Consider the following 26236-nt stretch of genomic DNA (forward strand, 5'->3'; position numbering starts at 1 on the left):
TTTCTTTAAGGAAATTTATTTGTCCCACTGTATCAGAAATGGGGAAATTAGAAGTCTGTGCAAACCATACTTTCATGAAATGGATCCTCATACTGTATTTTTTTTAACACAGGCTAATTGCTGCAACATTATTCCTGCAATTTCAAAATCCAGCCAACATGGATACCTCTGCTACTCTGTTTTGGCCTTCATAGCTGCTTCTTCTCTCAGGCGAGCTTTTTTTTCTAAGTTCAGGCTTGTTAAAGACTCGTTTCTCTTGACAGCCTAAAGTGAAACAAATTTGAACAAGTGATCATGCGGGTTTGGGGAGGATATCATTACCCTACACTGATGTCAGCAGATTAACTAGGGCACTGCAGGCCCACAATGGTCTACTGTGGGCACACTGAGCACAGAAGCCCCCTCCGTGTGCCTTCTGCTTCCTCTAACACTCACAGTCAGTAGCCCATTCAGTCAAGCACGAGAGAAATGCCACACCCTCTACCTTCTCTCTCTGGCCTGTTTCTTTAAATCTAGCTTCTCCCTTATAATGTCTTCCCTTATCTTTTCCCCTTTTCCTCTCTTTAGTATTGAATGCCTTTTTGTTTCCATTTCTATCCTTTTTTTTTCCTTTCACTTTTCTTTGTTGCTACCATTTCTCCTTCCCCAACTCATTGTATACTTTCATACCCTTCTAACTCCTTCTTCCTCTTTTACCAAAACTATTCAGCTTTGGAGACCCCAGACTTTACCAAATACTGTGCTTGATGACTCTCAACAGTATCGATCCCACTGCTCCATCCTTTGACAGCAAACAGCAGTGGGGGAGAGGCAACCATCCTCTTCCCTTGTTTCCCCTCCATGTGACCTATTACATGCCTGTGAAGCTTACATAAGCAGACCAGTTTCAGAAGTTTTATATCAAATAAATGAAACTAGCACCCTATATATAAGGTGGGATTTTCTTATATCTGTGTAATTTCACACGTAAAGAATTAGGTATGGGAAGGGAGAGGAGAATGGGAATGGTAAGTTGATGGTGAGGACAAAACATACAATGGCTAATTTCTCTCTTCTAAATAGCATTAAGTCTTAAAGTCCTCCATTCTAGTAGCATTTGCCAACTTGTAAGAAATGGATATTTCCATGTAAAACAAATGAGACGGTTTTCTGCCATATAAAGGAGAGAAACTCTTGAAGTACATGGTGTATACCCTTAGATGAGGCTAGAAGAAATCCCAAGTGGTAACTTGTTTCTAGAGTATTTAGACTCAGCTTAGTGTAATCAAGTATACAAAAGCAATGCAGACTCCTTGGAATTCTAGAAGCCCTATGTCCTGTCCACATGCTTCTGTAGGTTTCAATCTGAGAACTAAGCATAAGGCAAAGAGGAAGCCAGAAGAAAATCTGAAGTGGGGTAGAACAGAGATGTCAAAAGAATTTCACCCAGTCCTGCACACTTGTCCTTCATGCTCCCATAAGGTCAGTCTAAATAGTCAGTATTTTCCACTCCAAAAGTCGGAAGAGAGCCAGAAGTTCATTTCCTTTCACTCTGCACCAACTTGGGTAAGGGAAGTCAGTTACTGCTGGGTTGGTAGAAGAACCTTTTTAATATCTGATAATAGATGTAAGACATCTCTTTGCACATGGAAGCTGCGATATATAAAATTAGACATGGTATTAAAATAAGGGTTTGACTAGTGCTATAAAATATAAATGTATATAAATATTTATATTAAAATATAAATATATATAAATATTTATATTAAAATATAAAATATAAAAATATAAAATATAAAAACCTATATTTTAATCACAAGATAGTATTATGTGAGTTTAGGAATTTGCAAACTTGGCTCTAAATTTTTATCCTGGCACTTATTAGCTATGGGACTTTGGGAAAATGATTTAGTATCTCTAAGCTTCAGGTTCCTCTTTAATTATAAAGTATGGATAATAAAAGAAGCTACTGCTTAGGTTCTTTGGATACTGTGGTGAGTAAATGAGTTTAATAGTGCCTGCTATATAATGAGCCCTTGATTAAGTGGCAGCAATTTTACTATCACCTCAGTTAGGTCTAGGTTTAAACTGTGGCTCTGCCATTTAGGACATGTGTAACCTTGGGCAACTTAGCAGAGCTTTCTAAGCTATGTGTCCTTATCTATAAATGAGTTCCTAATAATAGTACCTATTTTGCCATGCTATTGTGAGGCTCAAATGAAAGAAAAGCCAAGTGCTTAGAAGACCGTGAGTATTCACTTAATGATAGCCATTAATAATGATCTAGGTTAAGACAAAGATTTCTGGACTTGAAAGCCTTTGTACTTGTTTAGGAGCTGTTGTCCTTACACATATGGCCCAGTGTGACCAAGCTTCAAGTCCCCAGGGTTAAGGCAGTTAGAGTGTGGATAAATATGCCCATGTACTAGAGTGCTTTACAGACATGCCAAGGTCGTCATTAAATACACCAGTGATATTTTTCTGGTTTCACATAATTTATGACATCTGTGATAACTAAACACTTTTTTTTTTTTACTTTATGCAAAACTAATTTAGTCCTTTACCTTGCCAAAATTAGGATTTGATGTTTATCCTCAGGCATGATATCCCAGGTTTGTCCCTACTGTGTCTCATTTTGTTTCTTACCATTTCTGATGTAGAAAGGAGCCCCCTCTTCTCAAGAGAATAAATATGAGAGTCAACCCCTGATTTCCTTTAGATCCTTTGTAGAGAACAGACACAGGAAGTCCGTGCTCACCTTCTTGCCCTCAATAACCATCCAGATGCATCCTGCCACTGTCAGGGCTATCATGGCATAGCTGACCTTCACCCGGATCTTGTTCTTCGCAGCATCAAGCATCTCAAACCTAATAACACAGTGAGATTATGAGAGAGAGTTAATTGTTCTCTTTCTGAAGTTGCCAGTAGGAAATAAAACTCTGTGTACCACAAATCAGAAGTGGAGTGGTACCACAAATAGAAAAAAAGATGCGGGGCCTGGAAATCTTGTAGGATTTGGGGGAACATGAGGCATTTTCACAACTCACTTTAAACTTATTAATAAAATCCAATAAAATAGCACAAACTTAAAAGTAAGAAAAAGGGAAGAAAGCCTGAAGACAGAAAGTGGATCGAGGAGCAAAGGGGGAAAAAAGGCACGGTGTATTAACCTATGCTCGCTATGGTATATTAACCTATGCTCGCTATTAACCCCAATTTTGGCTTTCAAGTTTCACATTAGCAGCTAATGCTAAAAGTGAAAACAGGAGTTGTTTCTCCCTGGGGTTCTGAAGAAGATGTATATACAGACCCATGTGTCTTAACAGAAAATTGAGGGTTGGTTTACCATTCTCGTGTGAAAGCTAAGAGGCCTACCAAGGGAGAGTCTAAAGAGAAGGCCACTCCACCTTGGTGATTCTGTATGTGGGTAGTGAGTTGTGGTTCTGTTACGTGAGTCTAGTAGATCCCCAGGGCAGGGCATGAAGAGTCCAAACGGACCCTTGCGAGAACACTGGCCTACTCAGTAGGGGTGTAAACAGGAAGTGACTATCTCTAGATGATGGGATGAAAGTATTACCTTCCTTCTTTCCTTCCTTTTTCCCCAGATTTTTAACACACATTACTTTTGAAATCAGGAGGAAAAAAGTACTTTAAAAATGCTTGGAAGGAGGCACAGGGTCCAAGCATTGCAGTTGGTAGGAGAAGCCTGAAAGCATAGGCGTGATGTAAGAGCTGGGACCCAGTGAGGCAGCAACGTGAACAGATTCTCCAGGCCCTGAAGCTGGGCCTACAGGGTGGTGAGAGAACCAGGGACACCTGCTAAGGACAATGAATTGCTCTATTAAGAGCATCTGAGAGCCAAACAACGACAAACTAACTACCCATGTTGGCAATATTTTATGTGAACTGGCATGTCTAACTAAAGTGCTACCGATACTCCTGAAAAGTAATACATTTCACTTTTCATTAGAAGTATTTTATATTTTGGGGTGCCTGGGTGGCTCATTCGGTTAAGCATCCAACTCTCGATTTTGGCTCAGGTCATGAATTTAGGGTCGTGGGATCGAGCCCCGCATCGGGCTCCTTGCTGAACGTGGAGCCTGCTTGGAATTCTCTCTCCCTCTGCCCCTCCCCCACCCCGCTATTGTGCCAGCATGTGCTCTCTCTCTAAAAGATAGTTAACAAATTTTTAAAAAGCGTTATATATTAAAAGTATTTTACATTAAAAATGTAAAATGCATTTAAATAAGGTCATGAGGTTGCCCTCCATTCTACAGGAAGCAATCAGAATGGGCAAGTTAAGCAGTGCCTGTTCAGAACTACCAGCAGGCTGGTAGTTGCCCAGGCTCAGAGCAGAACATTCTAGGGTGACTCAGTAGGTAGTACTTTGGACTTGAGCGGGATCTTGGAACCACCCACAACACAGACTGAGGAAGGTTCCATGGCAAAATCTATATAGCACCTATTAGGGCCATGGGTATGCAGCAGCTTGTTTTCTGCTGGAATATTCAGGAAGAAATTAAGACACAGGCAAGAACTAAATATCAGGTGTGCCTGGGTGACTCAGATGGTTAAGCTCCTGCCTTTGGCTCAGGTCATGATCTCAGGGTCCTGGGACTGAGCCCCATGGTGCTCTTTGCTCAGTGGGGAGCCTGCTTCTCCCTCTGCCTCTTCCCCTGCTCATGCTCTTTCTCTCTGTATCTCTCTCTCTCAAATGAATAAATAAAATCTTAAAAAAAAAAGAACTTAATATCATTGTTATTTCTGGCTTGCTCTTATTTCCCAGGAGAGTACACTGTCACTTTAGCTAAGAAGGACCAAGACTTTCCTGCTGAAATAATTTTAGTGAAAATAACGTGCTATTTAATTTGACGGGCAGAAGTAGAATGGCTGTTAAAGCTGTTGCAAACAGAAAGCAAGTAACACTTCTATTCCTGGGAAAAGATACCCTGAATGAACTCCGACCGTTTAAAATCATGCCTTGAAACCAGAAGCCAGTAGGTCCAGGAATAGTTTCTCACCAGAAGGGAACATCTAGGATCTTTGTCCCAAGTCCCTGTCTCTGAAGAGGATGATGATGCCCCACAGGGGACACGGCACCTACTTCTCAGAATCTCTCTTGGCCAAGATGCAAACCGTAACATCAGGCTGGAGCAGTGGTTCTCAACCACGGTTTTTTCTTTTGTCCCCCCAGGGGATATTTGGCAATGTGTGGAGACCTTTTTCACTGCGCGTTACTAACATCTGGGGGATGAAGAGACCGAGCAAGTGTGCTGCTAAACATTCTACCGTGTACACAGCAGCTCCCACCAACAAAGAATCATCCGGCCCAAAATGTTGATAGCACTGGGGTTGAGAAACCCTGGGTTAGGGGAATCTGCATGCACCCAGACTCTGAGAAAGTTCCAAGATCCCAGCCAGGGCTGGGTTTAAGGAAGCTGGTGATAGGGATAGGAAGCATGCTTTCTGGAATCCCAGAAAGAGAATATGTTGCTCTTAAATACTTTGATGCCTCTTGTTGAAGACCTGAGTGGATTTCATAGAATATAACAATTAATTATTGTTAGTGGTACCTAACTGATATACCCAGATTACAAATAAGTTAAAAACAGTGAACATCACTGCTTAGTCACATTTCTGTAGCTAGGAGAGGAAATCAATCAGGTGACTTCAGAGTACCTGACAGCTCTCCATCAGGCACAACACAACGTATTAGTGATAAGATACAAGACTTTCCAGCACTGTTTTTATTGCAGGTACTTGCCAAAGAGGAAACATTTAGAGAAGTGAAAACTATTCTGAAATTTGGTTGAAAGTTTTTAAATAGTCAGACTCAGAGGAACTGTTTTGCCTTTGAAATAGATCGGTGAGAAAAAAAAGCTGCGTACAACCCGTATGTTCAGCACTCACGAGACAGTCTCTGGGATTTCATCTTCCTTTTTGAAGCGACCTGACCATATCAGGATCTTCTTCTCCCAGTGTGTAGGTTTGTGTAATGGCACTCTGTGGCTGTAAGTGTCTATGAGAAAAACAAGACAAGATATTTTATTTGAGGTTATGACTCTCAAATTTAGCAATTAAAAAATGCTATTTGTGCTTTTTAGCTGTTCATGAAACAGAAACATTGAGAAACCTCAAGCTAATTAAAGCTTTATTTGAATGGAATTTCTTAGGATGCTGCATTTCTCAAACAAGGTTCCAAAATTCTGTGGGGACTGAGGTAAAATAAAAGCATTATGGGGCGCCTGGGTAGCGCAGTCGTTAAAGCGTCTGCCTTCGGCTCAGGGCGTGATCCCGGCGTTATGGGATCGAGCCCCACATCAGGCTCCTCCGCTGGGAGCCTGCTTCTTCCTCTCTCACTCCCCTGCTGTGTTCCCTCTCTCGCTGGCTGTCTCTCTGTCACATAAATAAATAAAAAATCTTAAAAATAAATAAATAAATAAATAAAAGCATTATTTCCTAGCCATTGAAAGTTGAAAGAACACCATAAACAAAGATATAGAGGTAAAGATGAACTAAGAAGGGAACAATAAGCAGCTTGACTTCAGTAGAAAAAGAAAAATGTTATAAGGTAAAATAAGATTACAAAAGACCCTGAATGCCAGACTGAGCTTTTTAAACCTGATTTGGGAACCACTGTACACTTTGAAGCAAAGGAGAAGTTAAGGTTTTAGAATATTAACCTGTATAATAGATGGAAGAGAGAAAGAGCTCTAGTTATATTGTACCTACAACATCACTTTCTAATTTGGTTCATCTTTGGGGTTCCTTAAAGACCATTTCTAGATCACTATTTACTTTGGTGCCCCTACTCTCCAACAAAAAGCTCTAGTCTAATCCTGGAAACAAGAGATAAAAATGACAGATGAGGAAAAAGAACAAAGCATTGCTTCATGTGAGCCAATGAAAGTACAACTTGGGAGGCGTGAACTACAAGACAGGGTAGGATGTAGGAACCCCTGGTACAACCTGTCATTTAGGTTCTTTTCATTCCAAGTTGTTTCATTCTTTGAGAACTGCTTAGTCCATAACTGGAAAAATGAATAAAAACTTACAGGGTGGAGCTTTTGGACTTTCTTGTGGTTTGGCGCAGTATCCATTTATTCTCTTCAAATTGGAGTTTCTGGTGAGTCTTAGAGATGAGGAAGCAACTCTTTCATATAACCTAAAATAACTTCCTAGAAAAGACAGAAAAATGTTTCAGAGAAAGAAAATATAATGTCTCAAAATGAAAAAATGCCTACAGAGTATATATTTCATTTATAAAAATTAACTCATTTAAAAAGTGAATATACTACTATGTAAGATACATGTATTTAAAATAGGATACTTGGTGCTGTTTTAAAATATACATGTTTATATTATAAGTTAGCAATTTATACTATAAACGTTTTATCAGCTGTAAGTTTTATAGAAGTACTTCTCACATGTATCTTGTCATAACAATGGTTCTGGTGGAAATATTGCATATTATAGCACCGGGCAGTTTAGGTAAAAATTTGAACCTCCCACAAGTGATAAACCAAGATGCCAAAGTTGCCAATACTACGCTGGTGAACTCTGGGTGACTGCAATGGCCAGCAAGGGGCTCTAGAAAGCCTTCTTCCACCCAAGCTGTAACTCTCCAACTGGAAATCAACTTTAGGTGTAGTCATGAATTGTGTAAAATTTTTAAACTATATATTTAAAAAATGTATAAAACTGTATTGCATATATATAATTTTTAAAACCTAAATTCTAAGTACACATAGGGATCAGTATTATAAATCTCCATGTACTCACCACCCAGTGTTGACAATTAAGCCAATAAATATGGTTTCGCCCCCGACTCCCTACTGAATTATTTTATTTACTTATTTTTAAAGATTTATTTTTGAGAGAGACAGAGAGAGTGAGCGAGTCGGGAGAGGGGCAGAGGGAGAGGAAGAGAGAGAATCCTCAAGCAGACTCTGCGCTGAGTGCAGAGCCCAATACAGGACTCAGTTTCACGACCCTGAGTTCATGACCTAAGCTAAATTCAAGAGCCGGATGCTCAACTGACTAAACCACCAGGCGACCCCCTACTGAATTATTTTAAAGCAAATCCCAAACATCTTATTAGTTCATCTATAGATACTTCAGTATGCATCTCAAAACAGCAACTTTTCAAAATCATTATCCAGAATACCATTAGCTTCATTAAAAAATATTATATCCTTGATATTAGCATATGATCGAATAATAAATTTCCTCAGCAGGCTTTAATTTTTTTAATAGTTGGTTTATTCTAAATAGGTGCATACCGAATATGGTTGATGTGTCCTGTATAGGTCTCCCCCTCCTTTCTTGTCACTTGTTGAAGAAGCTAGGTCATTAGTTCTATAGAATTTCCCTCATTTGGGATTTTGCTGATGGTATCCCCTTGGTGTTAATGTGTTCTTCTAAATTCTTTTTCATATAAACAGATTTTTGAGGCTTCATCAGATTTAGGTTAGAATTTTCACCAAGAATATGCCATAGGTGGTATTGTGTGCTTCCTACTGTATCCTCCTGTACTGATCCTACTGCATCAGTCTGACTCATACCTTATAAAGACCTCCGTCAACCCTTCATTTGATGTTTTTAGCAGACACTGATGATGTTACCTGGATCTGTTGTTTCAATATGGGTTGTAAAATGGTCCTATCCTACATTAACTATTTGATTATCCTAAGGTAAAAGTCCACGAGAAACGTGGAATAAGTGGTTGGTTCTCTTTCCATTTGTCAGTTTTCAAATTAATGAATCACTTTCCTTGCAGCATCCACAGGTGATATTTTATTTAAAAATAATACAAGCAGGGGTGCATGGGTGACTCAGTTGTTAAGCGTCTGCCTGCGGCTCAGGTCATGATCCCAGGGTCCTGGGATCGAGCCCCGCGTTGGGCTCCCTGCTCCTCAAGAAGCCTGCTTCTTCCTCTCCCACTCCCCCTGTTTGTGTTCCCTCTCTTGCTGTGTCTCTGTCAAATAAATAAAATCTTTAAAAAAAATTTAAAAAATAACATAAGTGGGGGCGGGGGGTGCCTGGGTGGCTCAGTCGTTTGAAGGTCAGACTCTTGGTTTTGGCTCAGGTCATGGTCTCATGGGTTGTGGGACTGAGCCCCATGTCTGACTCCACACTCCACAGAGGGTCTGCTTGAAGACTCTCCCTCTTCCCCCCCCCCCGCTTGCACGCTCTTTCTCTCTCTCTAAGTGGATAAATCTTTTAAAAAAACAACAGAAGGAACTCTTGCATTATAAAACATGTACCCCAGCCCATTTCAGTCATTTTTCCTTTTGATGCTCCAACAGTCCCATTTTTAGTCACTAGGGACCCTTCTATGTTGGCACCTGAGTACTTTCAACATGTGTTCAGTGATCATTGATAGCTTCCTTACTTTCTGACGTGATATTCCAAATCCATTTTGAATGCCTCTCGCTCCTGATTCGCATCAGACCTTCCTTTAGTGTGCTCTGGTTCCTTTAAAGAGGAAGTATTTTTAGAGATGCCTTAGGAAGGCTCATTGTTACTGAGTTTGTCATTGTTTCTGTGCCTTCTCAGTGAACGAAACTATGAAAGGCATTCATTCTTAAAACAAATGTATGCTTAAGAAACTGAGGGCCTCAGAGGGGAGGGGGGCGGGGGAATGGGATAGACCAGTGATGGGTAGTAAGGAGGGCACGTATTGCATGGTGCACTGGGTGTTATATACAACTAATGAATTATCGAACTTTACATCGGAAACCGGGGATGTACTGTATGGTGACTAACATAATAAAAAAACATTAAAAAAAAAAAAAAAGAACTTAGTTTCAGGGGGTGCCTAGGGGGCGCAGTCGGTTAAGTGTCCAACTCTTGGTTTCGGCTCAGGGTCATGAGATTGAGGCCTACGTTGGGATCTGCGCTCAGCTTGGAGCCTGCTTGAGATTCTCTCTTCCTCTCTCTCTGCCCCTCCTGCTCTTGCTTTCTAAAATAAAAATAAGTGTTTAAAAAAAAACCTAAGTTTCAGTTCGCCATTTTCATCTTCAGCCTTAGCATGAAATTTTTAAATCAGTCATAATTAATCAGAATTCAAAGCAATGACAGCCAGAAATAGTTTTGATGAGGGTAAGAGAAAAGGGGGGGCGGGTGATTCTGAGTTTGGGAGTCATGGTACAAGAGAGACCAAAGCTGGTATAAAATTCAGAACCAGAAGAGCCCTACTGTCCTAGAACATGGCAAAAGGGAAGCACTATGAAGTACAACGGAACAGAAAAGGAAGCTGGAAAGGCAGCAGTGATAAATCTGATTAGTGTCCTGGCACTGCCTGATGCTCAGTGTCACCAAAAAAGGAATGCCTAAGACTTGCCTTGAATGCAGCAAGAATGTGCTCTCACAGCTATGTGAGTGAAAGCTCCCAGGAAAGTTCATGTAGTTTTTAAAATCTACTTGTTAGTAGATAAATAGTCTGTATCTCTGCAGTTCCGAACTCCAACTTAGATATCTTTGGAGCTTTATTGTTGGAGCAATAAGGGAGGCAAAAGAGGGAATAGGAGTAAAATATGGTTGGAGGTGTACTTCCCAAAGCTGGTGAGAAACAGGATTTCTTCACTTTTTTTCTCTTGCTGTTAAAAAAATTTAAATGAGGGGTGCCTGGGTGGCTCAGTTGTTAAGCATCTGCCTTCAGCTCAGGGCCTGATCCCAGGGACCTGGGATCGAGCCCTGCATCAGGCTCCCTGTTCCGCTGGGAGCCTGCTTCTTCTTTTCCCACTCCCCCTGCTTGTGTTCCCTCTCTCGCTGGCTGTCTCTCTTTCTGTCAAATAAATAAATAAATAAATCTTAAAAAAAATTTAAACGTAACAATTTAAAAGATATTACTATAGGCTTTATATGGGCATGTTTATATTTGTGTAAAGATTTTTAAAATAACACTTATTGATACATACATAACTCCATATCATAAAATTCATTAAAAAAAAAGATTTATTTATTTTAGGGGAGAAAAGGGACAGAGGGAGAGGCAGAGAGAGAATCTAAGGCAGACTCCTTGTGACCCTAAGATCATGAACCAAGCCAAAATCAAAAGTTGGATGCTTAACCGACTGAGCCACCCAGGTGCCCCAAATTCATCCTTTTAAAGTGTACAATTCAGGGGCGCCTGGGTGGCTCAGTCGTTAAGCGTCTGCCTTTGGCTCAGGGCGTGATCCCGGCGTTCTGGGATCGAGCCCCACATCAGGCTCCTCCGCTATGAGCCTGCTTCTTCCTCTCCCACTCCCCCTGCTTGTGTTCCCTCTCTCGCTGGCTGTCTCTATCTCTGTCAAATAAATAAATAAAATCTTAAAAAAAGAAATCTGTATAAAAAAAAAAGTGTACAATTCAGTGGTTTTTAGCTTATTCACAAAGTTGTGTACTGATCACTACATTCTAATTCCAGAAGATTTTCATTATCCCAGAAAGATGTTTCAAATCTTGACGAGGTCCAACTTATCCTTTTTTTTTCTTTTGTTGCTTGAGCTTTTGGTGTCATATACAAGGTCACAAAAGCTTATTTCTATGTTATCTTCTAAGAATGTTATTGTTTTAGTTTTAACATTTAGGTCTGATCAATTTTGAGCTAATATTGGTATATTATGTGTGGAAAGGATCCACCTCCATTCTTTTGCAGGTGGATATCCAGTTTTCCTAGCATCATTGGTTGAAAAAACAATTCTTCCCCCTGTTGAATTGTTTTGGCACAATACAGAAAATCAATTGACCATAAATGTGAGGGTTTATTTCTGGACTCTCAATTCTATTCCATTAATCTATATTCCCTTGTATTCTATCCATGTTGTACTAGCTTAGTGGTTACCTAATCATTGGACAGGGACATCCTTCGGTGCCTTTCACCGAGAAGTTTGCCAGCCTTTGCCAAAGGGCTTTGTGTGCCTGTTGCAGCATGCTTTGGGGCGGGTAGGGGAGAAGCTGTTCCGACTGAATTAGCTGAGTCAGGGGAAAAACAGGCAAGCCCAGTGAGTGGGCGTTTCCAGGGAAGTGCCAGACAAGCTAACTGTAACAATTCTTGGAGGCTGGGGATTTTAGGGAGCTCCAAATCCATTCTGCCTTCTTCAGTGCCTGTTAGAACTTCAAGTTTTCATTGAGAGGCTATTCATTTTCAAGGCTACTGTGAAGCTGACAGGAGATAGAAAACTGTTAAACCTATCATAAAGCTTGCTGTTCCCACCATGTTTAAGTCATTTTTCTTGGATAGATACTACTCAGATTGTCACAAGCCTTCGATTATTTTCTATTTCTGAAAAAACTGATTTTTAGAACTTTTGGCAGTGTTTTCATGGCTTTTATTTTTTTAAAAAGATTTTATTTGAGAGAGAGAGAGTGAGCGGGGAAGGAGCAGAGGGAGAGGGACAAGCAGACTCCACATGAGCACAGAGCCAAAGTAGGACTCTGATCCCACAACCCTGAGATCACAACCTAAGCCTAAATCAAGATGGACGCTTAAGCAACTGAGCCACCTAGGTGCCCCTCATTGCTTTTATATAGGAATGGATTTTCAGAGGTCCTCTTACATACCGGAAATTGGAACCTGTTTATATAAAGACTGTGGTTATTTGCCGTTTGATTTCTTTCATAAGGGGCCACATTTATTTCATTTTCTAAGTCTGTAATCCCAGAAGGCCTCGCCCAGGTTTGGGTAACCACCCCACCAGTGCCACCTAGTGGCAGTAAGTGTGCACCAGAGGAAAGTACATCAATTATAGTATCGGATCTGTGCTTCTTTCCTCATTTTAAATGTGGATAATGTAGTACTTACTGCACGAGGACTGATTTGAGGGTTAAGTGGAAAAACAAATGGGAGAGCATTTGGCAAGATGCTTGAAACACAGCAGGCCCTCTACATTTTAAGTTTATTTTTTGAAGCATGACTTAAACCAGTAATTTTCAAAACATTTCCATGGCACTTTTCAATTTTACCCCTCAAGTGGTCAGAATTTCTCACCAAGATAATTTTCTGCAGTTACCAGGGCATGAAGTTACTCTATAAAACTTTACAACAGTTTTTCACAGCTCTTGGGATTAGAACCAAATTCTGTATGCTGTGATTCTCAAACATCAGTGTGTGCCAGAAACACCTGAGTGGCTTGCTAACACAAAGCACTGGGGACTTCTACCGCTAGTTTCAGAATCAACAGGTCTGGGGTGGAGGCTGGGAATCTGCATTTCTAACAAGTTCCCAGGTGAAGCTGCAACTAACAATTTGAAACTACACTTTTAGAACCACTGTGTTTGGTTTTTGTTTTTAATTGTGGCAAAATATACATAAAACTGACCATTTTTATGTGTACAGTTCTGTGGCATTAAGTGTATTCACACTGTTGTATCACCATCAGTACCATCCATCTCCAGGACTTTCTCATCTTCCCCAGAGAACCCCTTATTTACTATGACCTACCTACAAGGTCCCATCTCACACCAGCCTGACCCATTCCCTTCCTGCAGGCACTAGAGACAGCAAGGAACAAGGTTAACTGGCAGTGAGCTACAAGGTCCGCAAGAAGCAAAAAAGGATCAATAACTATTACCTTAGGTATAGCCCTTCCCCATCCCTCTTAATTAGAACAGCGGCATTTTAGGAGACCAGAAGCCAAGGTGCCTCTCAGCTCAGTTTGAGTAATAATGATAAGGCAAAAATGCTATCATATATCCCTAATTATGCATCACATAAATGTATGTTTAGAGATACTCATTCAACAAATAATAACTGAGTACCTACTATGTGCCAGGCATTGTTCTAGATAATATACAAAACAGATAAAAATCTATGCTAGTAAAACTTACATTCTATTGGAGAGAAAGTATATATACATATGCACACATACATGCATACACACACATATGTATAGTTAGATACTAAATGCCCCAAGAGAAAAAATGAACACTGGGAACATGACATGAAGTGAAGTGTTTGTGTGCTCGGAATAGGGTATGTGTGTGAGATTTTAGGTAGACTAGCAGGGTGAGTTCTCTTTGAGAATGCCACTTTCAAAGCAAGTGAGAGAGCTAGCTATGCAGATATCTGGTGGCAGGATATTCCAAACAGAAACAACTGTTAAGTGCAAAAGAACTGTGGTTCTAGGAACCACAAAGAGGAGGCCAGTGTGGTTGGAACAGAGTAAGGGGAGTAAGATTTGAAGTCATTGAAGTATCTGGGGTGGAGGTGAAATTAGGGACTTGAAAGCATGAGAAGTTTACCTAAGTCAGAAAATATCTCCCAGCTTTTTTCTTACTACAACTTCATACTGGATGCCAATAATTGTTACCTCCCTAAAGTATAAATGTTAATTAAAACATGCAAATATATTATACATATTAGAAATAACAATGTAAAAAAATTTTTAAAACTGAAATCACTAAAGAAAATTGTGAAGCACTTGAAGTGATTTCAGTTATTTTGCAATAACAAAAAAGTAAAAGCTTATAAAAGTTTTAGTATCATTAAGACTTCCTTTTCTGTCTCAAAGAGATAACATATATTGCCCTACAGACATCCAAGCCAGAAATTTTCCATCCTCTGGTGAATCACAATTAAAAACAAACATACAAACCAAAAGAAAAACAGCCCTTTAACCCTCTGGCTGCACTTGCAGGCTGCCCCTGGCTGACCAGTTCTGGATCCCCCGGGCCTTATCAGGAAGTCAAGATGAATCCTCACTGCTGCCTCTAAGGATGTGACTGATCAATGGCTAGTTAACCTAGAGTAGAGGTTCTCAAACTTCAGTGTGCTTCAGAATCACCCAGAGGACTTGTAATAGATTACTGGAGCCCAGTTCCGAGGTTTGGGTTCAGTGAGTATGGGTGGAGCCTGAGAATTCTCATTTCTAACAATTTCGCAGGTGAGGCTACTACTGTTGTTCTTGGGGCTCACAATTTGAAAACCAGTACGTTAGAGGTTTTACTAGTAGCTGGAGGTTGTAGTGGGTCAGCTGGGATGAGGCTGGTTCAAGTACTGGCTTTTGCCTTGTTGTCCTCTCCTCTCTATAAAAAGCCTTTCCAACCTCATGATGGACAGTGCAGAGAGGTGGAGATGCCTTTTTTTCAGAATCTTTCAAGAGACTCCTGAAGAGAGTCATCAGTGGTGCAACCTTAGACATGATAAATGAAGGTTCAATGAATGCTGTGGGAGAGATGCTTTTAGATGACCTAATTTAGTGTTTTATAACCCGTGTGAAGATCAGTTGCCAAGTGTGTTGTTAAGTATGTTGCTAACTATGAAGGCTGCTAATGATTTGCTTAAAAATAAGATCATGGCATTTGTCAAAACTCATAAAACCACCCATCACAAACAGCGTTAATAGATGCAAATTTTAAAATACCAAGCAGGATGTTGGGAGAATCCCAGAATGGAATGCAGACTATGACAAATGTATCAAACTATATTAGAAATGTATAACATGATCTACTTCACAAACTTCAAGGTGGGGAAAAAGAAGCTGACCTAAGTAACTTTGGAAAACATCCTTTTGACTGGAAACTGTAAGACTAAAGACAAAAGGAACTGTACATAAACACTGTACTCTAGTTGGCAAATTTATTTCTTACAGGAGCATGGCTTAACAATCCTGAAACGACTTTACAAGTATACTAGGATTGAACAAATTAGTAAGTAAGTGCTAGATAATGAAAGGCCAGAGAAAGAAGTTCTAAAAGCAAGGGTATGTGGCTAGCTAGAATGAATGCGGTGCTGGATCAGTCAGAGAATTCCGAATCAAAAGCTTTACAAAGCTGTTTATTAATGTATATAAATAAACATGTATTCATTTATATGTTATATGTTATTTGTATGTATGTATGTGTATGGAGAGATGATAGAGACATAATCCTAAGGATGTGTGTACACACGGGTTGGTATACATACATGTATGTCCTAGCTCTACCCAGTGGGAGGGCCTGGAATCAGTGACACCTCAGTAAGAACAGGCACACTCAGCGCCCAGATCTTGATTTCTAAATACCATCATCTAATAGAAGGAACTAGGGCTCCTTGGAGAAAAATGGCTGATTCTAGGCTGACGCAGACAGAGTACAAGATGAGTCTAGAACACCTTATAGTGCCAGAGAGGAAGTATTCAGAAAACACGAGGAGGTTTTTGGATAGGGGCATGCAAAGGGGCATAGGAGCTGATCTGAAATGGCCTAACCTGGAATAATTTTAGCAACCTAATAATGTAGGAATAGATTATAACTTAAGGTACAAAATATACGAATCCATATTGGCATAAATAATAACTGAATAAATAAATGAGGGAGAAGGGACAAATCTCCCCTTTTGGGAAAAATCCCGAATATATGTAGATACTCTTCCCTCCTGGATTCCTTTCCCCTTGTGGGAAAGTGTGAGTTGGACTTAGTGACTTGTTTCCAAAGAACAGAGTATGGGAAGCGAAAAACAGTAACTTTACAAGGAAGAAACAAACTGACCAAGGTTAAAATTACCAGTCATAAATCATGTGGATATCGTGTACCGTCGGAAGGACACTTGACCTCTGTGCTAGTTATTCTGTCCTTAAACCCATAACCCTAGTCTCATCATGAGAAAGCATCAAACAAACCCAAATTGAGAGACATTCTACAAAATATCTGACTTCTATTCTTCAAAACTATCAAGATCATGAAAATCAAAGAATGTGAAACTGTTACAGATCAGAAGAGGCTAAAGAAACATGACAATAAATGCGATGTGGTATCCTGGAACAGAAAATGGGACATCAGTACAATAACTGGTGAGACCCGAATAAAGTCTGTCCTTTAGTTGACAGTAATATACCAATTTTTTAGTTCTGACAAATATACTATAGTTACACAAGATGTTAACATTAGGGGCAACTAGGTGAGAGGTACAGAATTCTTGTACTATCTTTGCAACTTTTCTGTAAATTAAAATTATTCCAAAATAAAAATATTTTTAAAAACATGAGTACTTGGATATCTTGTTTTTACTTTAGACGTGTTTTATAAATAATTTATATTTACTTGGTATTTATTCTTTTTAAAATTAGCAAGAATTTGATGTTATCTCTATAAAAATGTCAGTCTCACTCACTTGCACTCCAATATGCGTTTGGAATGAAACAAGGAATGGGGTAGAGTAGGAAATGTGCTCAATTCAGGGCAGACTAAAAATGAAGGTCATCTGACTAATGTACACTGGTGGAAATGAGATGAGAAAATTATACATGTTGGTATGTATCCTGTCACACCTTGCTATTCTCAAATGTGGTTGACATGACATTGCCTGGGAGCTTGTTAGAAATGCAGATTCTTGGCTCCCACCCCAGACCTACAGAATCTGAGTCTGCATTTTTATTTTTGTTTTGAGAATCAGATCAATTATAAGTCTCAGGAGAACAAAGCTAAAGGTACGCTTATCCTGACAACTGCAAAAGCCGTTTAATGATATATCCAAATGATTCATATGAACATTGAATTTCAAGAAGCAAATAGATATCCACATTCATTCAACAGTTAATGAGTACTTACTATGCGCCAGACACATGGAAACCAATACCACACATTCTGAAGTCTAGAACAGTACTATTTACTCAGCCTCAGCTGGGAGCTTCATAGAAATACAGATTCTCAGACCCCACCCCAAACCTTCAGAATCTCCTGGAGTGTGGCCTAGAAGAATGTTTTAATAAGCCCTCTAAGGGATGCTTATGCATAGTAAAGTTTAAGAAGCCATGTTCTAGAAAAGTGAATTTCAAATTTTGCATACAAGAATCACCAAAGTAGCCTAAGAAAGTACACAATGCCATCCAATTAAATCCCAGGGTCTGGGAGCAGGTCTCTGGCATAAATATTTTTTAAAATTCTCTAAGTGATTCTAATGTGCCACCATGTTTGAGAATCGCTGCTCTTCAACACAATCAGCTAGAGTCCCTGTTGGAGCGCAGGTTATGTGGGTGACCAGGGCACCCCCAGAGCTTAATACTGGTCTCTGGCAGAGTTCAAAATCCCTCTTTCCCACAACTAATTTACTGAAAAGAAGCTCTGCTTTATTTCTAACTTCTACATATCAATAATATACAACTCATTACATTGAAAGTTTGGAATCTCTGTAGAGTTGGACGCCCAACTTTCGGATTTTACGAGTACGCAGACTCATACACTACTCAGTACTTAATGACATGCGCTGTGAACTGTTCTGTAGTTGCCTTACCGCCTCTTCCCCTTTGGACAAGGCTATATTTCACATCCCTCTTCCATCCTTCACAGCAGCTGACTACCCCTCATGGGTAAAAGACCACTGTCTGACTATCTCACGATGAATGACCAGAGCCCACCAGGCTGATCCTACTGCACTGCTATGAGACTGTTTGCCCAACCACTTTCTCTTTTCCTAGTGCTCCAGAAGGCTGGAAGCTACCATGACCCCGGCTGGGAGAAGCAGCTTGTTTCTGGGGCAACAGTGTTCCCTTTTCATGTCCTATGGAAAGATTTTTTAATCTAAATACATAGGTGGTTCTCATGTTAGCCCACAAATGCCTATTTAATCCTCCTAGAAATCAAATAGGATATTGCTAGTCCTAAAATGTTTGCTGTGATAAGAAAGGGCAAGTCTGAGGAAGGAACATTCAAAGTTTGTTTTGAGAATCAAATCAATTTTAAGTCTCAGGAGAACAAAGCTAAATGTATGCTTATCCTGACAACTGCAAAGCTCATATACATACAACCTTTAATCAATATTATATTTGATAATTATGATGAAATTGTATGTCAAATGTTTATAGCTGCTCAGTAGACCTAGAAGGAAGAATGACTAAGGGTAATTATCTCACTTAGAGAAGTTAGAGATCTTATTCTGACTCAGAACTCATTTAAATTACAGAACCACTGATTTAGTTTCCACATTATAAGCAAAGCTGGGCTACTCTAAAGGTTGCCCACAACAAAACAAACAAATGAACTGAGATATGAACTTACTCTGAGGTTTTTCTACGATCAGGCTTGATACCTCATCTGCAATTATTCTGAAAAGGATGGAATTTTTGGCTTCAAACTCTGACTTGCCCAGCTCTTATATACAACAAAGATTTCCAAATCTGCCTGCCAGGCTTCCATCACTCACAAACCTAACTGCCTTCTTAATGAAGTCCATGCTGATGTTCTAGGGCTTGGAATTTACGTTAAGACACTAGCTCTGGGTACTGTGCCTATCCATGCTTCCCCCATAGGGAGAGTCCTTTTGTCTGTCAAACTCCCAAAAGGATTTGGGAAACAGGCAGAGTTTTAAGCAGGAAAAAAACATTAACAATGGTGATTTCATAAAGTAAATCTGAGTGCAGAATGCAGGACGGGCTAGGGGTGAGGGACGAGTAGAGATAAGGGGAACAGGAGTAGCAAGACATAAATATGGAAACCTCCTTTTAGGTGGTGTCACAACACTGTAGTTCAAGTGGGCTGTGTAAAGGAAATAAGACAGCTATAGGTCCTAATGGAGAAGACCCAACAGATGTGAAAAATAAGAGGGAGGAAAAATGAAAAGAGAGATTGACATTAGGAACTTTTGTGGGCTGGCTAGAACCCTAATCACCATTTGTAACATAGCTTCTATGGGAAAAAATTTTTAGAGTTCAAAAAATAGACTTATAAATAAACCTTTGGAACCTGGCCAGTTTTTAAGTGGGGAGGAAACTCTGGAAAAAGTCTTGCAAATCTATGTATCTGGTGGCCAAACTTTTAGTGAGATGGGGCCATTTCTTGGTGATTTTTTCCCCTCCCATCAACATTCCAGTCCATTCCCAATAGTAATTATTTGAAAATCTCTTGGCCTTAGCTGTTGACCTAAATCTACTTTCTGACAGAAACTGATTCCCTACTTCTCCATCTGTTTTCTCATCCCTCCCTGCCGGCTTGTAAGAACACTCGGCCTTCTTTCACTCTAAACTAGTGAACTGTTCCAACTGTGATCCCTCTTATCAAGGAATGTTGTACCAAACTTATCTTACCACCTCTAGATCCTTCCCTCGGCCCCTTTCCTGCCAAATGTCTCCCTGCCCTTAAAAAAACAAACTTTAAATTATAAAAGTAACACCTGCTCATTAAGAAAATTTGGAAGCTTAAAGAAAAGTATGAAGAAAAATAAAAACATCCATAATCACATCATCCAGGGATAACAGCGTGGTATATCTTTCCCAGACTTTTTCCTATGCTTATATATAACATACACATTTTTCATGATCAAATAATACTACATCTTGCTTATGTCGAAATACTTTTCCAAGATATTAATTAGAAAATACTTTTGATGGCAATATAACATCCAACATATGGATATAACCTGACTTCAATCATTCCCTTGACTGGATGCTTCCCAATTTCACTATTACAAATGAAGAGTTTTCTACATAAATCTTTATGGCATTTCTGATTATTTTCTTATGTAGAATCCTGGTAGCACAGGGTTAGAAAATATGAACCTTTTTAAGAATAGAACAACTGTTTTCCAGAAAGGCAGAACTGATTTACACTTCGACCTGTTGTTGATGAGAATTTTTGTCTCATTATACCACAGTGGCACTGAAGGTACGCTATCGTTGACAAAACAATCACTTGTTCTCAACAGTTCCTATAAATAAAATACTAATCTCCTTCCTTTTGTAGTTCAAATGACTGCATAAGTGGCACGTATTTAACTTACTACCTTGTCCTCACTACTCACACATTTTACTATAATGTTTCTGCCCCCACTCATTTTACTAAAATTGCTCTAACATTAGTGATCTCTCTCCATGACTATGTTTTTTAGAATCTCATCATTAGTTCATTTGATTCTACTCTTCCCATCTTTGAAGCCATTTGACTACTGATCTCAGCCTTTTGCAAGGCTTCTGTCTCTCTTAACATTATACTGCCCCATTCTCTCCCTTCATCTCTGGCCTCTATGATGTCCATCTTTAATGTCCTCTTTGCCACTTCCTATTACTTACACTATGTCAGGCCTCCAAGATTCAATCTTTGCCTCCATCCCACATTCGTCTGCTTCAGGGAGGACTCCCTCCTTTATCCCCTGGTCTTTTACTGAGAGGTCCCACATTCACCTATAACTCAATGCCACCTACCACTCAATAATGCACGACCCTCTCTGCCACAGCAGTATACCTTCTTGCCTTTCTTATTTCAGACAACAGGGCACCACTCCTTCAGTCCTCCACACTCAAAAACTTCAGTCTTCCTTAAATCACCCTATGTTTCACAGAGCCACACTTATTTCTTCAAAACACTTCCTAGATATATTCCTTTTTTGGCATTTCCATCATCACCTCACACATGGATTTCTGTAATAGCTTCACAGGTTGTAGCTATTCATGTTGTGTGCAGCAACCATGTTAATTTTCCAAAAATGTTTCTTTAATGACTTCTGCTGGAAGGCTTCCTTTTTTGCCCAAATTCAAGTGGTTCACAAAAATACACAGGCCTATATTATATAGGAATATTCGTTCATTGCAACAAACTCCAGCCCTAGAAAGAGTGGGAGTCCACCCACTTTAGAGCTTTCATACTGTACAGGGCACGCAGTGTGTGCTCATTAAAAACCTGTTGACAAGACCTGGAAGGAGTGATAAGCAAAGCCAAAAAGCAGTAGAAACGTTTTTTAGGGTTGGTTAGCAAGAACAAACAGAAAGGACAATGAAGGAGCAGAATGTAGGGGAACTAAAATCAGAATGGGAGTCAGGAGATATTGGCGATGTCCCAGCTCTGTACCTGTATGACTCTACTGAGGCCACGTCAATTCCCCCCTGAGGCCTTAAGTCTCCTCACCTATAAAATTAGGGTGCTAGATTGTATGACTCCTAGGTTATCTCTTGATTCTAATGCTGTGGAATGTCAGTTAAACTGACAAGGATGCTGTCCATGGTCCACTGTATTGGTATAATAACGACAGTAATAAAATCATTTTAAAATCTGTTGATAAGTCAGCCAAGTTCAGGACAACAAAATTTTTCTGAAGGTATGAAGAAACATTCTTGTAAAACCATTCCATTCCTTTGACCTAATAATTATTCTGCAGAAAGTAATAACTGTTATTAAAAATAATAATTTTAAGTTAATTTTTTAAAAATTATAATTATTTAAAATAATTAAAAATAATTATTACAAAGAGGGGTGCCTGGGTGGCTTGGTCAGTTGAGCGTCTGTCTTTGACTCAGGTCATGATCCCCAAGTCCTGGGATCGAGCCCTGCTTTGGACTCCCTGCTCAGCAGAGTCTGCTTCTCCCTTTGCCCCTCCTCCTGCTCGTGCTCGCTCTCTCTCTCTCTCATAAATAAATAAAATCTTAAAAAAATAATAATTATTCCAAAGAATATCTACTGCCTGTCTGTGAGCTGGACACTGATAACGGCTAAGGATTTAGTAAAAGCAATTTAGTCTTTACCCTCATGGAATCCACAGGAGTATGGGTCAGTAGACATTTTGTTCCAAATCATTTTATCAGTGCCTTTTAACTTAAAGAGCACAGATTGCTCTAAGGAATGGATGTAAGCTACGGATCCTCTCTTCCCAAAACATAAAAATATGAATATAATTTCAGAGGTTCACAGGACTGCTCATCTGTGAAGGGGTCCAAGAACCACAAGTTAACAACTCTGACCTAGATCTCCAGCTACATCTGCAAAATGATAAACAAATTCATGCTCATAAAAACTTATATTCTGTTTGCTAAGAAAGTACAGCAAAGATTTCCAACAGAAACAATTAAAAAAAGGTCCATCGTTTAAAGGATTAAGCTTTGGCTATTTGAAATTTCACTCACCTACAGTATCTTATTCCATATAATATCCTGGATAAGTGAAGCATACCTAGATTAGGTTTCTATTTGATCTGCCATTCCTTTGGTTAAGGTTGCCTGATAAATCAGTCTTCCTACTTGAAAATCCATTTGCACATAAATGTGTGCTTCCATTTCACAAGTAAATCTGCATTTCACGGCTCTTCCATTTCACATCAAAGAGACTCAATTAACCATGACAAACACATATACAGTACACACATATCCTGAATAAGCATCTTGAATGAAACAAGGAGCACAACTTCTTGAATGAGAAGGCACTTACTCATCTCCTGACTCTAACATTTTATGGCTAAATGATCTTGAACAAGTCATTTAACCATCTGACCTATGTTTATTCACTTGTACAGTGGAGAATGGATGATGAGACTTATCTAAGAAGGGTAATATAAGAAATCAATCAAGTAAAATAATGTATGTCAAAGTATTCAGCTATAAAATGGACACAAGTGGGTGAAAGGGCAGATTGCTTAGAGTTGCTCACAAAACATCAGACATTCAAAGAAAGTCCTTTGGAAAGAGTTCTTCATATAACATTCTTAGTGGATCTATCTGGAATAAAATAAATTGTTCTTAAATTGCTCAAGGAATTTTGTTTTGATTGAGTGCACAATAGTAGGTTCTTAAATATCAAAAGTCTGCAGAGAGGCTTTGGAATCTTTATAATGCATAAATATATTCTCAAGGCAGGAAGATAAACTACTTAAAACCTTAGGGTCTTAGTTCCTATGTAGTCAAAGTCCCTTTCACTCAGTCTATTTTAGCTTTTTACAGAGCAATGATTCTTTCACTTACCTTGTAACAGCTAACAGGTCAAAAGGATGTACACAAAAGATTAGGTAAATTAGTTCAACAAAGCTGAACAAATCAATGAAATCAATCTCTTTTAGTGGAGGGAATGTTTATTTTAAAGGGAAGTAAATAATATTCTTCAGTCTGAGACGTTTTCCAGTCCATTCTCCATTGGAACACAAAATAAGGATAGAAAAGATAACTTTTTTTTATATTACTTCACTTACATTTGCAATGTACATTTACATTATTTCAATAGGCAAGATTGGGGCGATTCTTCCTTTAAAATTTGAAATAAACAACTTTTTAATAATTTGCTACAAAGGAATAAAAGACCTGTCATTACACCTTACCAAAGCTCATAAAGGTGACCAAAAATGATTTGCCCAGGTGCCTAGAAAAGAGTGAAGTAGCAAACCTTCTGATTTCTCCGCCCCTAATAAGCAAAGGCTCTGCTGGTTCCCCAAGAAGAAATCAAGCTCTGACTCCAAATACTCATTACACAAATGCCTACTAGAAAAATAAATTGCAGATTCTACGTAACACTTTCCTCCAAAAAATTCAAAACACTTAATTGTAGAATTGTTTAAAAGAAATGTATTCCCCATTTTAGGAAAACAATAACTATTATTCTGTAAGACCTTAAATCCCTTTCCTAATCAGACACTAAGTGGGTAGGAAACCCTAGACTCAAAGTTTTCTCTAAGAGCAGGGACAAACTCTTTGAGATGGTTAGAAGTGGAAAAGCTTTATCAATCAGGCAACGGGGGAGTTCTAGGAATGGCAGGTGCATTAAGAACTAAGCTCAGAGGACACTGGGGATGGGGGGTCGATAAGGATTGGGAAGCAAGAGCTCATTAAGTTGGTGGGAGCTGGGTGGATAGAGGGCCAGGCGCGACGGTCAATTGGGCCAACCCGGACTACCTGCTTAGCAGTTGCTCGCTCAGCCTTTGCTATCTCCCTTCCTTGGGGTATGACTCCGAGCAACTTGGGACTGCGTGATGAAACCGAGCAACTACCAGACCTGGGGAAGCTGCAGGATTCCTCAATCTCCAGCAGCCAAACTGGCTTCCCAACCTCCCCCAGTCCGGCCCGCGTCTCACCCGCCGCCTGGCGCAGGCTACGCAAGCTCCCCATGGCCGCCTACTCCGCTGACCCGACAGCGCCTCTCAGGCGGTGACACCGCGGGCACATTCAATGTCACCAAACGCCCGCAATGAGAAAAAGGCGGGCAGCGCAAGCGGGCAGGACGTGGACTACTTGAGGGCGGACCGAGCGGGTCGTGCGTGACGCGAGGGGCGTGTGGGCGGGGCCTGCGTGATGCGCGGAGCGTGTGGGACGTGCGTGACGCGCAGACTATGCGAGCGGTGAGCCCGGTTCAGCCCTGCACGGTGCCTGGACGTGCCTTTAAGAATGCTTCTGTGGAATCTGGGTGTCCCGGGCCTTTGCAGTCATTCTCTGCGTCTAAAGTAGTACCCTTTAGAAGAAATGTGCTCACTGTAGAACTTCTGTGAACTGTAGACCCTGAAATCACACTGCCTAGATAAACCAGTATTTGAATAGTTTTTCCAGCATTTTCAATGTATATCCCTTCATCAAAAACACACAGTTAGCTCCTAGTGACTGATGGACCCCACGTCTTACTGACTTTGAAACTATTTCTCAGCCTACCTGAAAAATTCACACGTATGCTTCCTATTTCTTTGACTATTTTTATAAAACCATTTTATTTCCACACCTGAACACCTTACTCAACCCTTATCCCACACTGTCAGTAAAGTCTTTTTTTAAAAAAAACGTTTCTTAGTAGTTCCAAATTCTTAACGAACAAAGGCCCCTGTGCTCAAGGGACGGGAGGTGAATAGATTTCCTACTCGAACGACCAGGTTGCTGCAACCAAGAAACCGTTTTCCCTTTGTGTAAAAGAAAGAAAAATGGGATTGCTGTAAAACGATCCCTTCAAGTTCTGATATTCTCCGTTACAGCTAGGCCAGGGCCAGGAGGTGGTGTTAAAGAGGTAGAAGCGAAAGGAAGGATGGTAGGGCTACAGGTTTGGATGTCGATGAAGACCGGCGGAAAGACCAACCTTGGTTTAGCTTAGTTTAGGTTCCTCGCTGATTGCCTTCGGAATAAATTTTGTTAGGCGGCGACGCGGACACCTTTACTCCGTGGTGATTGGCTCGCGGCGGGGGCCTCGCGTTTGTCCAATATGGCGGCGCCCAGTGGCGGTGTGAACTGTGAGGAGTTCGCCGAGTTCCAGGTGATGGGGTTTTCCTCATGTGGCAGGCGTGTCCCTGCTTTTGTCCCCGTGCCCTGTTCCCTGCTGTGGCCTGGGAGGGAGTGCGGACCGGTTATGGAAGAAGCGGGCAGTTCAAGGCTCCTTTCTCCACCCATTGGAGGTCATGGGGGCGCGGGCTTGGCGGTAGAGAGCGAGGCAGCTCCTTGGGGGTCATGGTTCTCATTGCTGCGCCCAGCCCTTGACTAACCGCCCGGGGAAACTCCAGGTGGTTCCGAGGTGCTAAAACCGAGCTTGGGCCGGGTGGTATGGATTGTAACAACCTTTTAAGCCACGCCTGAACGCAATTCTTAGCCTCTGTGGTCCCCCTCCTACTTTAAGTAGGGAAGAAAGTGAAGGAGAACTT

At 40.3% G+C, this 26236-nt stretch overlaps 2 protein-coding genes across 5 annotated transcripts in view; one reads left to right on the plus strand and one right to left on the minus strand.

Moving 5' to 3' along the window:
* On the minus strand, nucleotides 1-24877 carry FAM162A (family with sequence similarity 162 member A). Of its 2 annotated transcripts, none has more exons than XM_045812627.2 (5): nucleotides 24698-24877; nucleotides 7035-7157; nucleotides 5890-5998; nucleotides 2738-2846; nucleotides 1-264 (listed from the first exon to the last, which is right to left on the minus strand). In XM_045812627.2, the coding sequence occupies exons 1-5, from the start codon at nucleotides 24729-24731 to the stop codon at nucleotides 172-174; spliced, it is 468 nt and encodes a 155-aa protein (XP_045668583.1). In that variant the 5' UTR covers nucleotides 24732-24877; the 3' UTR covers nucleotides 1-171. The 2 variants fall into 2 exon arrangements, with proteins under 2 accessions (XP_045668583.1, XP_087717706.1); XM_087861580.1 differs by lacking the exon at nucleotides 24698-24877 and adding an exon at nucleotides 9374-9443.
* Nucleotides 24878-25708: 831 nt separating this feature from the next.
* The window catches only part of MIX23 (mitochondrial matrix import factor 23), a 32753-nt gene continuing 32225 nt past the window's right edge, over nucleotides 25709-26236 (plus strand). For 2 of the 3 annotated variants that reach the window (XM_087861582.1, XM_045812626.2), the window contains exon 1: nucleotides 25709-25854. Coding sequence is in view for 2 of the 3 variants with exons in the window: in XM_045812626.2 (XP_045668582.1) it covers nucleotides 25804-25854 (51 nt within the window). In the remaining variant the exon portion in view is untranslated. The remainder of the gene's footprint in view (nucleotides 25855-26236) is intronic. The other variant, XM_087861583.1, reaches the window with a different exon arrangement.

Source organism: Ursus americanus, chromosome 4 (assembly GCF_024610735.1).
Source record: "Ursus americanus isolate L20-20 chromosome 4, mUrsAme1.1.p, whole genome shotgun sequence".
NCBI lineage: Eukaryota > Metazoa > Chordata > Mammalia > Carnivora > Ursidae > Ursus > Ursus americanus.